The sequence below is a fragment of the Schistocerca serialis genome, chromosome 4, assembly GCF_023864345.2.
Source record: "Schistocerca serialis cubense isolate TAMUIC-IGC-003099 chromosome 4, iqSchSeri2.2, whole genome shotgun sequence".
Taxonomy (NCBI): domain Eukaryota; kingdom Metazoa; phylum Arthropoda; class Insecta; order Orthoptera; family Acrididae; genus Schistocerca; species Schistocerca serialis.
The window spans coordinates 193,345,834-193,369,749 of NC_064641.1; the positions used below are offsets into that span (position 1 = coordinate 193,345,834).

The following is a 23,916-nucleotide window of genomic DNA, read 5'->3' on the forward strand; positions in this document are numbered from 1 at the left end:
CCAAAACAGACTTCCCCAAAACAGGTAAAGTAAGTGACACTGGCTCAGTTTGAGTGAAAGACACCACCTCAGACTTGTTGGTTAGGGGGGTGTGGTGAGTCCTCCCTGGTCCCTGTCCATCCTCTACAGCCCACCATGACATAACACTTGCAGTCAAGTGGATGAGTAATGACAGATCCTGAACTTTCTGCATTAGTATGTTCTGCAGAAATAACTAGCGTTTGAACCATGTCAGCATGCAACATCGATACCGCAGCGCAATACCACCTACCGGTAAATTGTGCGTGTGGCTCTTATTGTCACTAAAAAATGAAGGTAATGGATCAGTGTGACTTGAGCAGACATGCAGAATGCCTCACAGATGTATGCACAAACCGTACTGTGAAATCAGTGAGTTTGAAAGAGGGCGCATTATTGGCATGAGAGAATGTGATGCATCCATCCAGGAAACTACTGCTCATGTTGGACAGTGTGTTTCAGTATTGCAAAGGTTGTGTGCTGAATGGTTCATGGAAGGCTGTAGAACACAATGAGATACGACAGGTCGCACAACCCATACCACCCCATGAGATGATTGACACCTCGTCCAAATAGCATAACAGGACAGATCTCCAGCATTCTCGGTTCTGGTGCAATGGTGGAGCATTGTAACACACAGTACACTATCGGGGTGACACTCTGTTGCTGTTTATTATGGCATGGGTTACATGCGCGTTGTCCACTTCTCTGTCTATCTTTAATGAATGTGAATGACATGACTAGGGACAGGAATGCCATAAGAGAGAGTTTTCGGATGAACCCGGGTTCTGCTTGTTTGAAAATTTTGTTGCAGCGGCAGCACGGTGACTGCGTTCACACAAGAGATACTGCACCAACTCAAGACCTTTTGGTGTTGGGTGCTATTGGGTAAAACCACAAATCACAATTGGTGTGTGTCCAGGGCACAGTGACCAGTGTGACCTATGTGAATGACATCCTGTGACCAGTAACCATACCCCTTCTGCACAACACCCCGGACATCATTTTTTCAGAAAGACAGTGCACGAGCACATGTTGCTGCAGGAACACATGCCTTCTTTGTATCATAGGATGTCAGCCTTTTGCATGTCAGCCTTTCGCCCTGGCCTGCCAGATCATCAGATTTGTCTCTGCTAAAAAATCTGTGGGGTATGGTGAAACAATGTGTGCAGCACTGTGACCCAGTGCCAATCTCCATAGATGAACTTTGGAACTAGGTGAATGCAGCATGGGTGGCTGTACCGCAGGACACCATTCGCACTTTATGTGTGTTAATGCCATCACACATGAAACAAGTTATCAGGGCCCATGGTGGACCCTATGCCTACTAGGTAAAAGGACACATGCTGAACTGAGGTGACTGAGATGCTAATCATTTTTTCAGAACATGTTTTTTTCTGATCATGAGTGTACTTCAGGTACCTTTGGTACAGGTATCACAGGTACTCGACTCTTGGAAGCTGTTCAAGCACACTGATTCACAGCAGCTGCCAATAGTTTGGCAGTAGTTAGGAAGATTTCCAGCTGCTTACAAGTGTCAACCAACTCGTCCTGTGTTGCATTTTGGCTGGTGCAGTATATTTCAAGGCAGTGAACAGATAACTTTAAATTAAGCTCATTGTCTATTTTTCAATCTGCAGAGCTAAAAAGTTGCCTGTTTTTTATAAGAACTTCTATTTAGGCAACATAAAAACCTGTGGTAAAAATTACTCATTTCCTAAAATGTTTTAATTTTAATTATAGACAGTAGCATACTTGAAAACAGTGTTAATTTATAATAAGTGGAGATAATATATAGGGCTACTCCTCTTTAATGGAAAACTAGATGTAACACAGTATTTTAGTTAGAAAATCTGTTACAGTAACTAAATCACAAAGGCCGATTTGCTACAAATTGCTTGTAGATTGTCCAAAGTACAATGGTAGCTTCTGAAAATTCTCAAAAATGCACGTTTATTTGCTTTGATGTACAGCAAAATTCAGGGGTGATGTACTCTTTGGCTGAACTATGAACCACAAACACTGATTTTCTGTGAAATCAGTTTTGTATCCAAAACACCCTTACCAATAGCTTACAAAAATATAGTTTTGTAAACACCAGAAAATAGTCAGAATAACATATTTCTCTTGTAATTTTACAATTAGATTAGAGTATGATTGTTTTGAATGAGGATAGGCTTACTGTTCTCAAAAAATTTCAAAGAGCACAGGTAAGCCTACAATTGACGATAACAGTAAGAGTATATTGTGGCATTCACGAAAGTTTGAAATTTCACAGTATATCACATTACCAACAGTCACAATATATCGCAATACAAATGGTCATTGATACAATCAATGAAAGATTACACAGAACTGATGCGAATAGTAAAATGTAAGAATCTAGAACGGTAAATTGGCACACGATCTTGTACACATGGTCTCACACAAAGGAAAATTACTAAGTTGGCTTTTATATGTAAACAAAACTTGTGTATTGCCCAGATTTTTCACTTAGCTAATTTTGTGCACACTTCTAAACTGCGGTGCCGAAAAAGAACAGTGCAGTGTGAGATTATCTTGATCAAAATTGCTAAAATGTGCAGCATCAACAAAGCATGTCTTCTGCCTGTTGCAGCTAACAATGTAGCTTCAACAGCTGCAACACAGCATGCCACCTTTACGGTGAGTTGCAGTCTACCCTTTCCATAATTGTTGATATTCAGCTTTAACCTTTCTTTTTCCTCAAAATATCTGCTCAATTTTATTGGATGCGGCTTCATTATATTTCATACTACTTGAGTATTTCACTGGTTTGTTCATGTGACAGTTTGCTCCATAACAGCATTATCCGTTAGCACAGTGGCATTCCTGAAAAATGCTCAGCATCATCTTGCCCAATGACTTGTGGGTCTTGTCTATGTTTCTTTTTTTTTTGGGTCATAGTGATATGCCTCTCACTTGGACATGGTAATTGGAGAGATGTGGCTGTCGTCAGGATTTGCCTGTCATCCCTGCAACATTTATATTGCTGTTTTGGTCCAGAAAGCTTTTTAAATGGGTGTGAGCAGTCACAGAACCCAGCAAATGATTACTTTTGTCATGTTCAGAATCTGTCCACACTGGAATGGTCTGCAGCACTTATTTACTGTGTAATAGGTTGGTGCATTGTTGTTGTATACTTCAACATCAGATTTTAGCAGATACAGCTAGAGCTGTAGATTCATTTTACTTTTATTTGTGTAGTAATATGGCGAAAGAAATTTAATTTTCAAATGTTTGGCCTCCTCCTCAAAGGGGAAATGATCGTTTTTAGCTACCATCTATTCCAGTCGATCAGGCTTTGAGTATTATCAACTTTTTTCCAACTTTATCCAGTAATTGACCATGTAAAGTTATGAGCTCAGCTGTTTTGTGCCGTAAAGCAGCTACAACAACAACAACAACAACAACAACAGCAACATGTTAGTGGTCAGTAGTACTTTTTTGGTAGTAATGAAAATGCAGTTGCGATTATGCACCACAGTCAGTTCATGCATGTGCAATCAATTCTTTCTAGAGAATCTCCCCCCCCCCCCCCCTCCATGCTCCCCCACCTCTCTCTCTCAAGCAAAGCCACGATTGTGGAAAAATACCAAAGCCATTTCTTAATGTAATACTGAGATTCCTTTATGCTATCCGTAACAACACTGCAGTTGCTAAGTACCTTCACTGTATCTAAACTGACATAAAAGTAAACACTAAACATTCTGCATGCATCCCAAAGTGCACACTACAAAGGACATTGTAGAACAACTCTCTTTGCTGGAACATCACATGGTACACTGCCTATTGCTACTGCATATCGTCCCACCATGTCTCCTTACAGCTTTCGTGCATGCATGCCATTATGTTATTAGACTGTTGTGGCTTAGAGGTTGCTTGGTAATAATATGAGCTTCATAACAAGATAATTCCACTAGCTTTTGGTTAGATGTGCAACTATTGCACAGGGATTCTGTAAATGATTCATTCCTTTTGAATGTTCTACATGTACAAATATGGTTGATGTGTGAATAGAACGATAAACCCTGAGTTTGCATTGTGCCCCCCACGTAGCAATGAGTGTGCATTACCTTGACAAAATGACAACAAAGCAAGTAGGAGTTTCTGTCTGTTGGAGAAGACTGTGACAATTACCTCGTACCTTGACATGTTTCAGTTGTTGTTGTTTCCACAACTGGCTGCTGACACTGATAATTTCATCTTCCAACAAGACAGGGTATCCCCTCATTGAAGGATTGGTGCTTGTCACCACCTAAACAACAAACTTTCATATCACTGAATTGGGCATAATTGTGAGAATGGTGTGGCTCATTTCTCTTGGCTCCCCATGTCACCTAACCTAACGTCTTGTGACTTTTTCCATTGGGGATACGTTAAGGACTGTGTTTACTTATCCCCACTGCCAAGAACACCAGAACAGCTCAGAGGATGCATCAATCATGCTGTGATGACTCTTAACGGGATGGTGCTATATAATGTATGGAATGAACCTGGCTAAAGGGAACTAAAAAATCATTCACTCTATTTTTTCCAAGTGAAAAAAGAGCATATTACAAAACACTTTCATTTTCAACACTACTAATCAAACATTTGACAGAAATGTCGTAGAGAGCAACATACTAAAAATTTACAACAGGTCTACATCCAGACTCTGCAAGCCACTGTGAAATGCATGGCAGAGAGTACACCCCATTGTAACATTTCTTATGGTTTCTTCCCTTTTCTTTCACATGCAGTGTGTGGGAGGAATGAATGTCTGAATGCCTCTGTGCATGCTACAAGTAATTATTCTAATCTTGACCTCATGATCCCTACATGAGCAATATGTAGGGGGTGTTGTATATTCTAGAGCAATCAATTAAAGCTTATTCTTGAAACTTTTGCTAGTTAATACCTATCTTCAAGGGTCTGCCACTTCAATTTCTTCAGTATCTTGGTAATGATCTCTCATGGGTCAAACAAACCTGTGCCCATTTGTGCTCTGGCCGTGGTGGCTGAGCAGTTCTAGGCGCTTCAGTCCGGAACTGCGCGACTGCTATGCTCACAGGTTTTAATCCTGCCTCGGGCATGGATGTGTGTGATATCCTTAGGTTAGTTAGGTTTAAGTAGTTCTAAGTTCTAGGGGACTGATGACCTCAGATGTTAAGTCCCATTGTGCTCAGAGCCATTTGAACCATTTGTGCTACCCTTCTCTTCACATAAGACAAATAACACAAAGGAATTAAGTGAGAGTGATAAATTCAACAAAAACATAATCTGTGTTGTCATTTTCCATTTCAGTATTGTGCCATTCATAAAGTAGTGGAAATCTTGCAGTACTTCCTCGTTGTTCACCAGGTTACTGTTGGTTTTTGATCAGAATGAACTATGTTCTAAGCTGTCAAACTTGTTGACTGTCAAAAGCCCACAGTGTTGTGAAATAAAGTATTGGGCAGCTAAAGTTGTTTTAATAATCTTTCCACCAGTTATTGGAATCTAAAATATTGAGGATTAAAATTTTGGCACCTGAAACTGAGCACATTGTTGTTTGATTATTACTTCATTATATGTGAGAATTTCTGTAGTTGTAATCAAAATCTTAATTATTGGGGAAAAAGGGATGGCCTCTTATGGGAAAGCAGTGTTTTGTTTTTCTCGTTGAAGTGCACACAGTCACTCGGAGCAAGACAAAATCAAATCACTGTGCAGGTTCCAGTTTTATTCTAAATAACCATCAGAAACAATGCAAAGATTATTGAAAGTATAAGGTAGTGATTCATTTGTGAGTTTGAACAACATAAGAACTCCATTTGCTCCCCCTTTTTCTCTTCTACATTATAACAAAAGGAAATGTTAACCAAAACAGTTAATGCTTAGTTGTTGCAGGTAGCAGAAGGCTGGAACAGAAATTTTTCATGATGGAAGATTCTGTAGAAAGGCACATATGATATTTACTAATTCATCGTTATGTGAACGTAACTCAGTTATACATTTCAGTTTCCTCATAGAATGTTTTTGCTCTTCATTTGTGAACTACCAGCTCTCCTTCAGGTATTTTGCTCACGGAATGTGACACTGAAATGTGTCCGTATGCAGTAGGAGCTCTTCACTTTTCATTCAGATATCGAAGTGGGATCAGTCAAACTACAGGTTAAAATTTTCATTTAGAGAATGGAGATAAAACTCATACTTCACATTAGAGCCCATACACAAAAGAAAGAACATTTAATGAATTTTGTCAAATCTAACCTAGCATCTAAGTAGGCTATGTCCTGGGGACATAATTACTTGAGGTTCAGAGGAAAATGTTCAGTATGGTCATGAATCTGAAAGCAAACTTGTGAGCTCACTGTTCAGGATTTTTTCCTTACTGTCAGTAGTCTCCCTTGTTTTGTTTCATTATGCGATGAAGTAAACGTGACTTTGTGTGCTTTAATTTTTTGCTGTTGTTGAAAGTATTGTCAAGGGTAACTGAGTGATATTTTATAGATACACTTTGTGGCTTACTCTCTTTCAATTCAGATGTTTTGATGAGTTTTTACTGTTGATTAATAGTGTTGGCTTAGGCCAACTTCTCATCAGCATTTAATTTGGAGAAACACAGCTACGATCCTCAGTCAGGATCAGTTGCTGTTGCTAGAAACATGTCACATTTCTAATGTTTATTTTCTTACTCTTTATCTTCAGTTATCTATAAAAATTCCATCTTTGATCTCAATTGTTTGGATTTCTCCTCTTTAGTGCACTTTTAACACAACTTTCACTGTAGCTCATTGCAAAATGCACATACTCCGACATCACAGCAACGACAGTGGAATGTCTCACTGTAACAGCATGGTCTTGGAATGTTAATGATAACTTGAACACTTTGTTATGACCACTTCCTTTGTTTGCTTTCTAAATATCGTCCCCCAGAGTTGTGATGCCAGTTATTGACTGAAGACGCTGAGTTGCGGATAGGTACAACAAAAAGACTGCCAGAAAGTAAACTTTCAGCCAACAAGGCCTTCATCATTTGTAAGGCGATAGGGAAATGCAGGAAAGAAGAGAAAGGAGGACAGGCACTGAGTTTAGTAATGCATTAGAAAATAGTAAGAAAGGAAAATAGCACTGGGTTATGTGATGGAAGAAAGGCCATTTCTAATGCATTGCTATAATCTGTGTCCATCCTTCTTTCCTGTGTTTCCTTGTCACCTTACAAACGACAAAGGACTTGTTGGCCAAAAGTTTACTTTCTAACAGTTTTTTCGTTGTGCTTATCTGCAACTTGAGTTGTTGCTATATGGTGAGTAGCAACTATCCTTTTCATAATATTGTTACATTCCTTCCTGGATTTTCCATTGTTCAGTTACTGACTGGTGTAAAAAATGTGAGTTACTGACTTCTATTGTTCCTCCAGTCATCACAGTTTTCGGTAGATCTATAAGTACCATATGAGATACCTAAATAGTGTCATTTCTACTGGATGACACCAGAAATATCCAGTAATACTCTAAAATGCACAGTAAAACTTGCTCAAAATGGAATTGCATGGGATTGAAATAATTTTCTAAATTGGACAAGTTCCCGGATTACAAAAAACTCACTAGGCTACATAAAATTTGTCATGTATTACGCACAGAAGTATAAATTTGTAGTTAGGCAGATATTTACCTTCACTCCTCTTTGTTAGATGTTCATTTATTGTATGTTCTACAATAATCGATAAATAAAAAAGCATATATCTATTTTTACTCTTAACTTTAATTTCACTTCATGTTGTGTGTACATACATATGATCCCTATGTTTATTTGCTTTACATTTCACTTTTTTGCCGTGTATCAAGGAGGGAAACCTCTCTGAATTTCCTGTTCAGAATTGTTTATTCTATGCAGGTTTTCGCACTGTACAATAGTTACAACAGCTTGGTAGAATTTGTGTGTGCTGCAGATTGTATAAGGTCATTTATGCATGCATTAGCTTCTTCAGACATGTAAATTTTCTAGGGACGTAATTTTTCTCCTCTGATTCTTCCTGGTCACCTTTTGTGTTTTGAATTTTATATTAAATCTGTTGCTGAAGTAAAAATGAAGTGAGTTGACTGAAAGTTGTCGCTTCGAATGCAGTCATCTGCACTTCAAATGTTTCACATTTTAATTAATTCACCGATAGTTGCTGCATTTTGTTTGGCTTTTATGGCCATAGATGCATCATGTTCGTGACTTCCAAATCCCGCTTTGTTGAAGCACATGGTAACAGTTTTGGGCTTAATTGTTTCTTAAAGTATCACAAATTTGAGTTTTACCACATTTGAAATCAACATTATTTTGTGCGCAGAGACTCTCTCTCTCTCTCTCTCTCTCTCTCTCTCTCTCTCTCTCTCTCTCTCTCTCTCTCTCTCTCTCTCACCCACCCATCCATCTCAATCACCGTAATCGGTTTGTTAAGTGTTAGCGACATATACTTTTTGTTCGACATCATGTTATCACTTAAAGTGCTACTATTCAACTGAAACTGGCAGAAAATAATGCAGTCCATGGTTAATAGATTGTCCTTCAGTGTGCTAGCCTATAATCGAAACTTCTGTTTCATGTAATAAGAACATGATACACTTCAGTAGAATCTATATGTACTCATCAATCAGATATATCAGTTATCTGCTCATGTCTGCTGGTGCAAGTTCATGCAAATCCTGAAAGGCTGTGTCTAGTTCGTGGTGAGCAGGTAACAATATTGAGAGACACGGGAGAAATAGATGAACAGCTCATATGCAGTGATGTAATATGGGAAGATGCTTTGCAGCATAATAACACAATAATCGGTCAGTGACAATGGAAAATGAGAAATACTGACAAGCGGAGTGCTCACGAACGAACCATATACTTTGATGTACTGACACTGCATGTAACTTGTCTGTTGTTGCACAGAACGGAGCGGTTTGATGTCCACACTTGTAGCACCATGCTGTACAGAACCTTGATTCTTGCTTTTGTGCCACTGAAATACATTGTCAGGGCTGTACACTCTAGAGATGGGGAACTAGTTCACCGGTAATCGCTCTTTTTTTAGAACCGTTCATTTAGTTCACCAGTAATCGCTCTTTTTTTAGAACCGTTCATTTGTACTTGTTCGCCATTCATAAGTGCATGGAATATGGTTCTTATTAAAAATTAGTAGTGTAGGTGATTGAAGATGGAAGGTGCCAATAGGGGGCACTTGCCTCCCCTCTGGAGTACATAGTTCTTATTCATTATAGAATTCTCACACACTTGTAGAAGTAATTTTCGTGATTCTGAAAAATCTCTCGTTTAGCCAACTGCATCGTTATGTGGCTGATGGCAGTGAAATAATATAAGATGGCACATGAAAAATAAGTCCCGCATACAGACTGCTCACCAATTACGCACAATTTGTTGACCACTATGACCAGAATAGATAAACATATAATAATTAGGCAGTAAAGAAATAACAAATAAGCTAATGCAAACAACTACTTTGAAACAATAGATGACGATTGTTGGGCAACAGTGAGCAGTCTAGACCTCAGGGCCGATTTTTCGTGCACCACTTTGTTCCACTGAAATAATATTGTAGAAGTTATCTTATACTCTTTACAAAATGTGACACCAGACACTCGATTATGAAGCGTGGGTTTCATTCGGTTGTAAGTCCGTTTGCCTTCCATAACAATGAAAATGCTGTTTTACCTTTGATAAAAAAAAAGGATGGAAAATGGCCACTCGTACGTACCATGCCGACTTCGTTTGCATGTGTTATAACAAAAAAACTTCCCTTTTCGTAGGTATGTCTTCTGCTGTTTATCAAAATAGTGAAGTAAGCTGATATGGCCTTTTGTTACCTGAAAAGATGTATTTATTACATACCACATAATTTTTATGTAATTTATGTAGTTATAAAATACATTTTAGTTACCAGTCGTGGATGCTGAATAGAATACGAAAAGAACCAGTCAAAAAAGGTTTGAAACAGATCGAGACTGGGCATGCACAGCGAATGAAACGAACAACAACTCAGTACTGAACTAACTGGGAGCAGTTGGCAGTGGAAGTGTGACAAGTGGCTATGCAAAGAAGGATGAGTCCAGCCGAGGGAGACAGAGATTCTGGAAAACAGACGGGAATGGGACCGAGGCTGGAACCAGACCGGCCAACATGCCGTTGCGGGAACGAGACTGAGCATTTCCCGTTCCCAGGAACTACAAGTAGAAAGCTGCGACCGAAGTGAACTGTGAAAGACCGTTCATTAGAATTCATTCCTTGCTCCTTCTGTTCATCTTGGTGAACCGTTCCTTTGGACCTGTTAGCTCGTGAACGACCCATCTCTAGTACACTCTTAAGTTAGAAGTAGTCCCCTTGTACAGTTGTGAATAACTAATTTATACTGTAATACAGTAGTACTGTATGATACAATGAATTATTGTCTTAAAATTTGGATTCCATGTCCGTGCTAGGCACATTCAGCTTTATACAAAAAATTAGCATATAAGAGGGTACTGAATGTGTCAGGACTGAATTATTTGTATGATGTGGGTAGATTTCTGAATTATACATGTTTTGCTTTGATCAACTTTACTGTATTCCAAGCTCATGTGGTTATGTGGTTCCTGCAGTCACTAGTTCAATTCTGTTGTGTCCAATGTGTTGTATATTTTCAAAATTATGATTGTGAGCGACAACTAAATAAACTTCTTGGGTTTTCCTTTTTCTCCTCCTCCTCCTCCTCCTCCTTCTTCTTCTTCTTCTTCTTCCTCTTCCCATATTTAAGCGGTACAAGTTAACGTTTTGTTGTGGGCTGCTGCTGTAGTTTGGGTATGACACATTGAGCTGCGAGTAACAAATTGTCCTTCAGTGCGCTGGCGTATTATCGAAATCTCTGTTTCATATAACAAGAACATGCTACAGTTCAGTAGAACCTGCTCATGTAAGCTGGCGCATGTTCATGCAAATCCTGAAAGGTCGTGGCTAGCTAATGGTTAGCAGGTAATGATATTGAGAGAAACAGATGAACAGTTCATATCCAGTGATGTAATGTGGGAAGATGCTATGCAGCATAGCAGCACAATAATATGATTGGTGACAAAATTGTTTTATTTTCGAAGGTACTATACTAAGAGGAAAGATGGTGAAATTGAGCGTAGATGTACACTCGTCTAGCTTGTGACGTTGTAATGTGTGACGACTATGAGGCGGCAGCTGTGTAAAGAGACATGGTAGCTCTTACGAATCGTGTACACTTAAAATTAAAAGGAATGCCATTTTTTGCAAAGTTTCGATGAAGTGTGAGTGAACTTTTAAGACCATTGTGTTACTAAAAAGAACATAGAAACTAATTACTAATGAATATTCCTCACTTTTCCTTTCACCAAATCATTAATACCAATCATCAGTTTTTAATGAAATTAATTCAAATACATAATTTGAAGTCTGTCAAAGGCCTCCTTAGAAGTTTCTTCTCGACATTATAGGGAAAAAATTGTACACACTTGTGTGTGTACCAAGAGCATACAAAATTGTGGCTGCAAGCTCCTAAAGCCAATGAAATTTAGGGTTGAGAAAGTGCAGGAAACTGTTACTGGTGCAGATTTTCTCTGTTGAATGGATGTTGTTGTGTGTACTTTATTAGTTAACGTACAGTCCTTAATTAAGCCTAATGTGTTTCCAGCTATCCACATCAATAAACAAGGAAAATGGCGATACGTTAAACATTTTGCGCCATTCAGCATTTACGGACTGACTTTGTCAGGATGCGTACACCCCAGGACAGCTGGGTAAAATACGGGAATTTTTTTTTCATTAGAGAGAAAACTGGAAAAACCTGGGAATTTTTCAGAATTTTTTTACGGGTATTTTTTATTGTTTTAGTTTTCAGTTAAATTCTTGTAATTTTGAGTTATAAGAACTGATACTCTAACAAGGGATTTCACTTTTTTACAACAAGACATGGTGCACACACAGCGTCTTCAGGCAGCAAAATGTGTCGATCACTTTAGGATGAAAACTGCGCAATTGCAACAACAAACTGCTTTCGATGAGCATGATGTCAGAACTGTTCTCATTACTTTCATTTGAGGAGTTAGTAGTGGTCTAACGCACATGCACAGAGCTGAAGTTACATATGAGCAGCGTCTTTCCCCGCTTCTGCCTATTTGAAGTGTGGTTTTAGCTGTATAAGCAGTAGCAGCAAGCAGCCAGATGCTAGCTGTAAAAATTTATCTAGCATGCCCAAACTGCCAGATTCATGCATGTGCCAAGCAATCTGAGTTAGAGGAAGGGGGTAGTCCCCATGTGATCTGTGTTAATTTTTCATAATATTTTGCTGTTTTCTCTCTGTTTTGTCAAATGAAAACAAAACTGATTTCTGTGGCTGGAAGCTATCAAGTGAATGAAAATCCAGTCACAGTCATGGAAGACAAAAATGTGATGTTAGTTTGTTTTCTGAATTTATTTTATTTTCACATTACTGGCAGTCAAGCATTACTCATGTCACAGAACGTGAAGTTATTTTTGTTGGTTTGCTGAAGAAATTTTGCTTTTATTAATCTTTTCCACAAAGACAGCCAATTTATTTGAAAAACTGTTGGTTGGTTTAAACTGTCTGCTGAATTTTAAGTGCACATTTTCATCTTCTGGCATTTATGGCATAATGTTGTAATAAAGAACCAAACATCAGATAATACAGTTCTGCTACTCAAGAAAATTGGCATGCCGAAAACCACACTGAAAAGCTGAATACCAGGTAGAGGTCTACTTAATTGTGAATCAGGACATATGAATGCGCACTTTAAGCCAAATTATGCATTTTAGTATTAAATTCTGATGCTCATTTGGTATCTGATGTTCTGTTTCTTTTAACACATCGTTATATACATATGAAAATATTAAATTTTCACTTGAAGATAGCTACGCAGTCAAGTTTGATTAATAGTATTGAATAAAATGTTTTGTTTGAAACATATTGACAGCTTTAGCAGAATTTTACAAATTGCCTGCCATCAACACAATGTTTTTTGATCACAAGTCGTGTCAACACTTCTCTGGTACCTCCTCTAGGCTTGGCATTACATCTTAATTTGTGTTGTTCACATCTTTAAATTTACAGAATGCCATTCTTCGGTAAATTATAGGCTGGCAGGACATCGTATTTTATCATAACTTCCCACAAGGCTTTACATTTACTCCTGAAGTACAATATTAATGTCAAGTCGTACAGTTTCTTGACTTCGCAGAGAAACCTTGTGGCTTTACAGAGAAATCTTGTTAATTTTTTATACTGTTTGAAAACAATGAAAAACTTCTTGTCTGTAGTTGTAGCATTTGTAGCATGTGCAAGGAGAGCTTTTTTACAAGAAATTTTTATTCATTCTGACTAGCTTTGTGCAGTGCTGCGTTCATATGAACTCGATTGGAAATGCTACATAATAGTATTTCAGTTGTAGAGTCTAGTTTTGAAATGAATGTTATGCCAAAGATTACTTTCTTATTTTGCAATCCTCAATGGATATGAATTGCTCTAAGTACAGTAACTCCATATGTCCTCTCCGAACAACATGCTGTAGTGCTGCACCTGGTCATCTGATGCCCAGATATGCACGAAATTCCAAACAGAAATGCATCAAAAAGCATACAAGCAGACCAAAACCAAGCACAGACCACCTGTGTCACAATAGCTGCATATGCGCAGTAATGCCTGTTTCCTGACACTCTCTGGCAGTTTTGCAAATTAACCTATTTGTAACAGATCATAAGAAAAATATTGTTAATAGTGGTTTTAGAAATGTTACCTTCAAAGTAAATCTCCTTTTATACAAGATGGATTATTTTACGTGTGAGAATGTGTTATGAATTTTTTATATCACAGAGTGTTTGATTCTTGCTCAAAACGTAACACCTTGAGGACCGCCACTGAGAAAAATTTTGGGCCAAAGAGAACCAGCCATTTATGCCATTATTTAAAAATTTTACTGGCATGTTCGTGTTTGATTAATGTTAAAGAGCAACACACAAAAAGGAACCAATGTGACATGTGAAAGCTTATCTATGTTTGTAACTATACTATATGTACATTAATTTAAACCATTAACTTTTTCTATTTGTGTTTTCGTGCTGCTTAATGGTGGTATTGTTGTTGGCTGTCTACATCATGTATCATATCCTCTGAATATCTGCTGTCATTGGCTGGCAAGGTCACATGACATGAGCTATAATTGGTTGACAAAAGCAGTTTGCAATCTTTGTTTCAGTGCTTGGGAAGCCAATGTGCTGTATTTGGTGGACTTCATGTTTACACCTTCATAATAAGAAAATATGCAGTGTACATGTTGCTGCGCATCAAAGATCTTTCAAAAACACGTTTTTTTTTTCATTGCATTTCATTTCCTGAAGTACTGCAAAGTTCTATGCTGATGTATAAAACCTTTACCATTCAAAGGATTGATAGGTTTTACAGCTCCAAGGGAAAGTATACTGTCACTTGACCCAGAAAAGCGTATTTTCGCTTTGGAAAAATTGTATTTTCACCCAGGTAAAGGTGTATTTTTAACTGGGAAACCTGCGATTTTCTTTTTTTTCCACGTATAGAAATTGAGTTTATACAAATAGTTAGGGCATTTAAGAATTCCAGTGCTCCTTGCAAAAGCAACAATAGTTACTGAACCCTCTGGATCAACACATTACAATTTTCTGTTAAAATTGTATGTCACTACGCTTCGGTATGTCGTTACCCTGATCTCCAGTTCTGGAAGACTTTCCCATAATCTAACCCTTTTCCTAGACCTCTTCAGTCCTTTTCCTTCACCCTTCTTGCATTCCCTTCAACCCTTCTGCCTGAAGGAGGAGCCTTGGCTCCAAAAGCTTACCAATCACAACAGTGTGTTCTGCCGCTGCTTGGTGAAAAGATTTTTTATCTATCCAGTTAAATAATTTTACCAGCATACTTTCAGTAATATCAGTATTTTTTGTACCTCTTATTTGGAAATAAGTCCATCAACTGTTGATAAAACTCCATTCAAAATAACATGTTGTGTCATCCTTAGAAAGAAATCCTCAGTAATGTGTAATATAGTTCGTCTGATTCCAGGACCAACAAGGGATGCCTTTTCTTGCATTGCAAATGAATACTCAGCTGTCAAATTATTCCTTCCTCCATCAGTTTAAAACATTATACTCACCCATTCCAATGCTGAAAGAATAAGTCACGCAGTGAGTCTGCCGAAAGTTCATGGGATGAATATGAAGGTCGCTGAGTTTCAGAGCTACAGTGTCTCTAGAAACACTCAAGAGATAACAGGGGTTATTACATTTGATGATACGAGGCAAGACTATGAAGTGGTGAACAAGATAAGTTTGGTACTATAAGAAATTTTTGGGAGAAATGGGTAGAGATATTTCCTTACAATTCCAATATGTTTGTTACGGTAGATGAACAACTTGTTGCATTAAGGGAAAAACCACCTTTTCCACCAGTATATGCATAGTAAATTAGCAAAGTGTGGCATCAGGCTCTCAGTGCTTTCTGACAGTGAAACAAATTACATATGAAATATTCAGTCATATACTGGGAAATGGTAGTATCCCTGAAAAGAACCAAGACCTAACAGATTTAATTGATGTAGAAGGGGATAACATTACCTTTGAGAACTTTTTGACCACTCATGAGCTAGGACAGATGCTAATGAAAAGTGATAACGCAACAATTGAAACTGTGCTAAAAAGAAGCCTTCTAGCCCACAAAAACTGTTGCAAACCAGAGAGATTTATAATCTCATACGCATTTGCTTTCACTAAAGACGCAACACTTTTATATACATCCCAAAGGAGGAAAAAAAGTGTTATTCTGCAAAGCACTCTGCACCATAATGCAGAAGGTAGTGATAACAGCAAAGGAAAACTGCTAATTATTTTAATCTTAAAAACATAAAAGGAGCTGTGGACACACTAGGCAAGATGATGGTGAATTATACAGTAAAAAAAAATAAATAAATAAATAAAAAATGGCCTAGTGTGTTTTCACGTGTTGTTGACATGTCTGTATGAAATTGCTATTGAAGGTACTTTATCCCCAATGGTAAGCAAACGCACTGCAGAGAAGAAGACTGTTCCTAGAAACTCGTGGCAAGCAGGTAATTAATGGAGAAATAGAGAGACGAGGATGTTGTCCACATCGAAAGAAAATTATACGAGGAGTAAGAAGAGAGGCAAATGTCATCTACGAGGAAAAACTGACAGCAAAAGTTTAGTGAAGAGAGTTGAGTGTAAAAAAATTCATACATATCCATGTAAAAACTGTTAGTAACAATTAGGCATAGGGTTGTAAAAATCAAGTAACACCTCATTTTAATATATCAGTTATTGTGTCATTGTACTATTCTGTATGCAATTGGAAGGTTTTGGAAATTGTCTATCTTGTATTTTGATACCAATTGTCAGTATGTTTAATTAAAACTGCACGTATTAATAGTTTGAGCCTATGACATCTTGAAGAGTGTAGCGCACTAAATATTTTAGAAATAATTTTTTTAAGCCTCTGGAAGCAACCAATGTTATGGACTACTGTAGTATGCTATAGTGCTTCAGTGGCTGATCCTTTTGAAGTTATGTGGAATACTGGAATGAGGGGGTCTGGGGGGCAGGGAGGGAGGGGGAGAGAGAGAGAGAGAGAGAGAGAGAGAGAGAGAGAAAATGGAAAGAAACTATCCCAAAGCGGATAATAAGATGAAAACAGCTTTTCAGTCACAAGGCATGTTGTCCATATCTCATTTTCATCACATTTGCAAAAGGATTCTTTCTGCATATTGGATTCATGTTAGATCAAAGGAAGCTCATATGAAAAAGCTTCATTTTGAGTTCTGGTGGTGGTATCCACTTTAACACAAGCATATTATAATTAACAAATATATTTGACATTTTTTCTAGATACCCACAATTTCAATTTTTTTCTTTGCCCCAAATTTAACAGAAGTAATCATTCCAGTTATATTAATGAAAGATGCTTATATTCATTTTAACCAAAAGAATGTATATAAACCCATTTACTTGGAGTTGTTTGGAAAAAAGTAGTTTCTGTGATTATCCAGGTTGCATCTAACTCATACTGGATACCAATATTTATGTATATTAAAATCAAACTCTGCTAATTGCTGTATGTGAGTCATTCATCCAATGTCTGTGTGCTTGGTTTCTCGTGGAAAACTTCCCCAAAAGTACTCCACACTCTTCCACTTTTATAAGATTAATAAAGTTACAGGCAAAAGTAAAAGGCAGTGCATCCAATAACTGGTTTTGTAAAGTCTAAATAAACATAGGATTTGATGTAATTTAACAAAACTTTCATTTATTCCAATTCCAGGAGGAGCTTGAGATTTGATTTGCAGAAAACAAACAGTAATTCATCACTCTAGAAATACTTTAATGGCAACAAATACCAAAGACAGGAAAAATAATGTAAAGAAATGTTTTTAATAGGATACACCTGTGTCCAGAAAAATGCAAAAGCCTGTAAAAAAAAACTGAACTCCATTAAGCAGAACAAATTAGGCAAAAAGTAGAGTCAGTCAGACTGCATTTTAAATATGCAGAGAGCCTGGTTGCATTATATACTTTAAACATGGTGTGAAAAAGTAAGGCTTCATTGGAATATGGGGACATGTGATGTTAAGTTTTATTCATTTGTGATTATGATCACTTAAATTCTCATTTTTCCTTGTAAAATTTTAAAGAACAGGCTCAATCAAATAATTGCTTCTTTTGCTTAGTTGCAAAGGTCTGTGCCACTTGAATGATGATGCATAAGGATATTGCGAACATGATAACCTCAATCACTTGACATGTTTACATTGTATCAGGTTCTATTATTGATTGTTGTTGTCAAGTAAGCTGCCTCCCCACTCCTCACCTTGAGGCAGCTCTAGAGGGGGGACACTTATCTCCAGTGGAAGGGAGGAGGCTCAGATAGGGCAGCCAGCAGAGGAGGCAGTCTGCGTCCAGCTGTGTGGCAGGACAGATGTGTTCACTGTGAATAGCCTGTTGCTAGTCGCATGTTGCACTTTTCCCATGTGTTCCTTCATTTACTATAGCATGCAGTACAATTACCTGTACTTGTGGGACCGTGAAATTATTGTAAATTCAGAGAAATTGGTGAACCGAAGGTGAACATTTAATTTCTTGGGTGCAGAGATTTCTTCTCCCCCAAATTGTGAACAAAGTGTTTGCACAAAATTAAGAAAACAGCTGTCAAGATAATTTGTAAAGAAGATTATACTTTGGATAGTTACAAGTTATGGCTGCTGCATTCTTTGGTATGTAATATTGCAATGGCTTTAAAAGTGAAAGTGTGCAGTATATATAATTATATATTTCTTTTGTGATTGATGCAACTATTTTTTGCCTGGTGCTTACATACTTCTGTACTGAGCATGTAATGTGTAGGTACGCAATTGAATTCAGTGGTAGACGACTGAATTGTGTTATGTTTAATTCAAACACTTAAGTTCAGTTTCCCATTGGTTTCATTTGTTTTGTAATGTGTTAGCACTAGCTTCAGCATTGTTTAGAAAACACTGAAGTCTCAACTGCATAATTACTGATACAGGGGTTTAACATTATAAAGTGTTGCCTGATAACTACACACCAGATGTTGGTATGACTATTTAATAGAAACAGCACAAAATGATTGCCATATAATCAGTCAATTTAACTTGGTAAACATTCATTTGAATAGCTGTTCTCCAGTATCTAGTCAGTTTACTGAGCTGTACTGTATTGCAGCTGTGTGACATCATAATCTTACTGTGTATTCTAAATTATTGAGCATTTTTATGAAATATGAGCAATGTGATGTTAAGTGCTCTGACTGTATTATTACACAATGAGACAAATATGGAGTACATTAGCATCAAGAATTACAACAGTTATTTTTATTTTTTTTTTGGTAAAATTATGAGATTAACAAAAGTTAAAGAAAGTTGAAAATAAAGAGTGAGTTTCAAAGTTTTAACACATTCTTGATAGTAATGGCATGGGGGGGGATAAAGAAAACAGCAGTAATTTTGTACCATGCGGTATTTTAATTTGTGGCATTCTCAATTGAAACACAAAAGTCACCAAATGAGTTTAATTCAACTCAGGAAATGTTTTGTCTATTGTAGTTTCATCCGTACTGAAATACCCATACAATCATGCAGTTAATTTCATATATATAATGATTTGTCAGTTGACAGTATTACTGAAATATTTTTACTTTTGTTATGCAGAACCTTTCAACAATTGGTTGGAGGAGAAGACTGATCTACCTATTCTGGAAGATTTACCAGTGGAGCAACCTCGTGATACTTTCTATGGTGTCAGAGCCCCACTACATGAGGCTGTGAAACAACAGTCACTGGTGGCCGATGCCTCTCACATTTCCAAGGAGGTGCTTCAACCATCACTGTCTGCCCCTGTCTCTCAGACAGAGACACTGCTTCAAGAATTTGAGTCTGCATTTAGAGAAGTTGAATTAAACAATGGAACCCTCACACCACCTCAGAGTCCCACAATTGCAAATTCTGTTACTCATTACTCACCAACAGATAGTGTTGTATCTAATGATGCCTTTCTCATTTCGGAGCCACACATTCTCCCCATCCATGCCACTGCAGTTCCAGTAAATGTTACTGCCGTTGGCCCATTCATAGAAGTAATTTCTGAAAAGAAAGATACATTTTTCACCAACCTCGAACAGATGGTCCCTTCTACTCCTGCGCCAGATATTGCAAAAGAATTAGCCGACGTAGATGAGCTGGTACGATCTCGAGCAGAAGACATGGAAGTTAGCAGTAATGCGTGGCAAGATGTTAACTGCAGGTTCACAAGTGATTCTAAAGATGGATACGAGCCTCATGTGTTACCACTGAGCCCTAGTACAAGTTCCAACAGCAGTTTTGAAAGCAGTGAAGAAAGTGCTGATGACCCTGAGTGGGTTCCAGCAGCAGAACAGCTGTCTTCACCTGGGCCACAGAAATCATCAGGAAGGAAGAGAGGTTCTTCATCTAAACCTTATGCTCGTCCAGGGGTGGAAGAAAAGAAATTACGTAAAAAGGAACAAAACAAAAATGCTGCTACCCGCTACCGTCAGAAGAAGAAGGCAGAAATTGAAGAAATCTTGTCAGAAGAGAGAGCCCTGGAACAGAAGAATTCTGAACTTACACAGAAAATAACTGATCTGTCACGTGAAATAAAGTACCTGAAGGGGCTCATGAGGGACGTGTTTCGAGCAAAAGGACTGATAAAGTAATGTATTTAATAATTCAGTGAATGTATCATTTGGTCTGAATTGTTAGCATTAGCTTCATGCCATAAGTTCTGTTGAGTACAAGTACTTAATTATTAGTTAATGATCCTAAGGCGTTTACCCAAGGAAATTTAAACTTAGTGCAAATGGAAAGGCTGTTTTTGTGTGAAGTGTTAATTCATCCTTTGGACAGTATTCTGCAGGGTGGTTACACTGTCTCCGCTGGTTCACTATACCATTGTGTGCGTTGTGATTGTAGATAGCTAACTCTCATTGTGATGACGTACAATGTACTGATGCTGAGAATGGCAGTTGTTATCATATCACTACCCACACAGTGGCATGGATGCAATGTATTTGCTTCATTGTTTTAATCTGTCATCAGTCAGGCATTTCTTGTGTGCTGTTAAAATATCAATGGAATATTAACTTAAACTCTTTAATGAGACACGCTGTTAGGTAAGTAAATAATTTTAGAATAGTTTAGTTTTCTTCTACTTGTGTGTGTGTCTCATACTTTATATTTTTTACTTGGAACTTTTAAGCCTTATTACTGTAAACACTGAATGAGTAATAAATGGAGAACCTGGTGGAAAAATGTTTATCACTTACATGACTTCATGCTTTAGTCGTTTATAGAATTGTCATCATTCATTTAATTTTGGTTTTACACACCTGTCTCACTTCTTAAGCAAGCAAGACATCATTTTAAAATTTATATTTTATCCACCCCCTTCTCTCTCTCTCTCTCTCTCTCTCTCTCTCTCTCTCTCTCTGTGTGTGTGTGTGTGTGTGTGTGTGTGTGTGTGTGTGTGTGTGTGTGTGTGTGTGTAATGTAAAGTAAGAGTTCCTGAAGAGCAGTTTTAAAGTTATGTGATACCAGATTACCCTCAATTCTAAATAAGGGAGGGTCACAAAAAGTTTCCAGAGCTACTCTTTTCCACCGCCAACAGGAAGTGGTTAACATTGCTTCTGATTTTGGTGAAATGGTGTTTGCAAAGCTCTGCACATGCTGTCATAGACTTTTGCCTCAAAACTCATTTCACACTAATTCTGAAATGACAGCATCTATTTGTAATATAATAAGAAAGATTGGGGTGGTCAGCCAACTGAGTAAAGACCTATTTTCTTATGATCACATTGTTTAAGATCATTTATCTCTTGACTCTTCTAAGAACCACGAAGAAAACACAAACCATATTATTTGTGGTACAACTTTAGACCAACTATATTTATCATATCTAGTAAAGTCAACAACTCTTTGAAACTTCCTGGCAGATTAAAACTGTGTGCTGGACGGAGGCTTGAACATGGGACCCTAAGAACCTGCCAGGAGGTTTCAAATTGGTGCACACTTGGCTGCAGAGTGAAAATTCATTCTGGAATCAGTAACTCTTTGGTTAAATCTACTGTGCAGTTTTGCAGCAGCCAGATTTTGACAAACTGTAATTCTGCTAAAGAAATCACTCTTAAATTAGAGGAATGACCCTTCCATGATAGCATATTACTAAATAATATCAGTTAGTGCACTTCGGAAAAATATTTTTGGGCAAGTTGGTGCTGTGGGAAACATTAAATTTCATTCGGAAGGTGTGGAATTTACATCCCTGTGTGCATCAACTTTGGGTTTTTCTAGCAATTTCCACAACCGTATGCTATTCAAAATTCCTGGTCAATCTCTAATTACCCTATTGTTGCTGGGGTATTAAACTAAATTTTCCTTCCTTCCAGCCTATTAAACTGTTATGTTGATGAACAGCATTCATGTGAATATGTAAATGGGCACCAAATTTTGCAGAGAGACTTTTCTGGTATTTGAATTTTCTTTTATGGTGTCATGCTAGTCCCTCCAGTACATATGTGGCTTCTACAGCTGACATTTTCCAAAGTGACAGAATAAGACACACATTTTACAGTGATTTTGAGTATCCAGTGTATACCTCGCTTACATGTCATTAAATACAGCTGAAGGCAGTTATTTCTGTTGTATAGTATTGTGTGCCTTTATCCGTACAATAGAAGTAACAATGCAATCGTAGACTAAAGAATAAGTTTTTGAAGCTAAAATTTCTCAAAGTTAAATAATGCATACTTCTATAGAACAATATAAGGTGAATATATTGTAGATACCTGGCATAGGAGACGTGCGTTATATCTTTGCAGCACATTTTAAGGTATTAAGTGTTGGAAGTTGCTCAGGCATTATGTTGGTGAATAAATATTTACGTATGTTAGCGTGTAGTTTCTGAACTGTAAGAAGTGTATAGACAGCTTAATAGTTCTGAATAAATGTGTGTGTATTCATTAGAAAGTTGGAGTCAGTGATACATCAAAGTTTCACAGGCACAATAGCAGCTAAATTTCGTGTCAGACAAATGTGATTATTGGGTGAAGTACGTGGCCCGTTTAAAACTGAAGCAGTTTTGTAAGAAAGAATACATTGAACAGAAAAAGGCAAGCAATTTTACAGTACAAATTTTTATTTAGTAGTAGGAAGTGAATGAATGATTCAAACAAAGTGTTACCAGTGCTTGTGAAAGACTCATTATTGCTGTATCTAGGTGGTGTACAGAGTTTGAGGGATAGTTTAAGCTCTTGTTCATAGAAGACAGTTCTTCCTAGTATGCACGTAGCAACCAAATAGAACTATTATGTGACAACAGAATGTTAGGCAGGCTGAGTTGAGTTTTGCCTAAGTCAGTTTTGATTTGCAGGATGCCAACTACCAAAAGTGTCAGACACTAAATGTTAGGACTTGTCTGTTACCGTCATAGAATTTCAGCATAGTGGTGATTCAATGAAAAAGTTGCATTGACTGACAAGTTTGTGCTGGTACTCCTTTACAATTTTAGGCATGCTCTCAGTGCCTACTTCGTGCAGTGTGACTGCTTTGTTTCACAAATAAAGATTTTACAAATAAATGACCATTTTCTACAGATTAGGTGCACTGATAGGAATAGAGGACAAAATTTCAGCTGCTAAAAGCAGCTGTATACTTCAGTATACTGGTAAACTTATTTCTGTTTATGTATACAATCTCACATCATAGTTTTACATAGTGGTTTTGCTCAAATGTTTCTGCTGCATGAATGATGTCAGTCACATAAAATTGTACTGCCTTCAGTTTGTGAGGTATCAAATAAATGGTGTGAGGCAAGATATCTCAATGGACGTTTGTTACAGATAATTTGCTACCCAGATTTATTAGTGGAAGAGATGATATGTGTGACAAAGTGAATTCCTCAATAAGTCTCTCTGCTGTGTTACAGAAATGACTTTTTTTTATAGTGACACTGCTCACCTTGATATGAATAACACTAAATTCTATATGAAACTCTCCAAAAGTCCTCAAATGCAGTGTTGGTTGGCAGAATTAAGAACTTCTCTAGTCCTTGTGAAAAGGGAAGTTGAAAGTAGACTAGAACTACCTGCAATGAGAAATCAACAGTTAAAATTGTTGAAGATAGAAAACTATGTGAAAAGGATGGTTGCTGCTCACCGTGTAGATGACGTGGAGCTTCAGACAGGTACAACAAAAATACACATGTGGGACCACAGCGCCTGTCCCCTTAGCTCTCAGGGAAAGGAAACACATATGTTCTAGTCAGGTGCTTTTCTTTCAAGGAAAA

The 23,916-nt window shown here is 37.5% G+C and overlaps 1 protein-coding gene across 2 annotated transcripts in view; it reads left to right on the forward strand.

Annotated features, from left to right (window-relative positions):
- The window catches only part of LOC126473320 (activating transcription factor of chaperone), a 49,334-nt gene extending 28,449 nt beyond the window's left edge, over positions 1 to 20,885 (forward strand). Inside the window, exons 1-2 of one of the 2 annotated variants that reach the window (XM_050100304.1) lie at positions 17,988 to 18,314; positions 19,269 to 20,885. In XM_050100304.1, the coding sequence (XP_049956261.1) occupies positions 18,296 to 18,314; positions 19,269 to 20,290 (1,041 nt within the window). In that variant the 5' untranslated portion in view covers positions 17,988 to 18,295 and the 3' untranslated portion in view covers positions 20,291 to 20,885. Of the gene's footprint in view, positions 1 to 17,987; positions 18,315 to 19,268 lie in introns of those variants that run through there. The other variant, XM_050100303.1, reaches the window with a different exon arrangement.
- Positions 20,886 to 23,916: the final 3,031 nt, after the last annotated feature.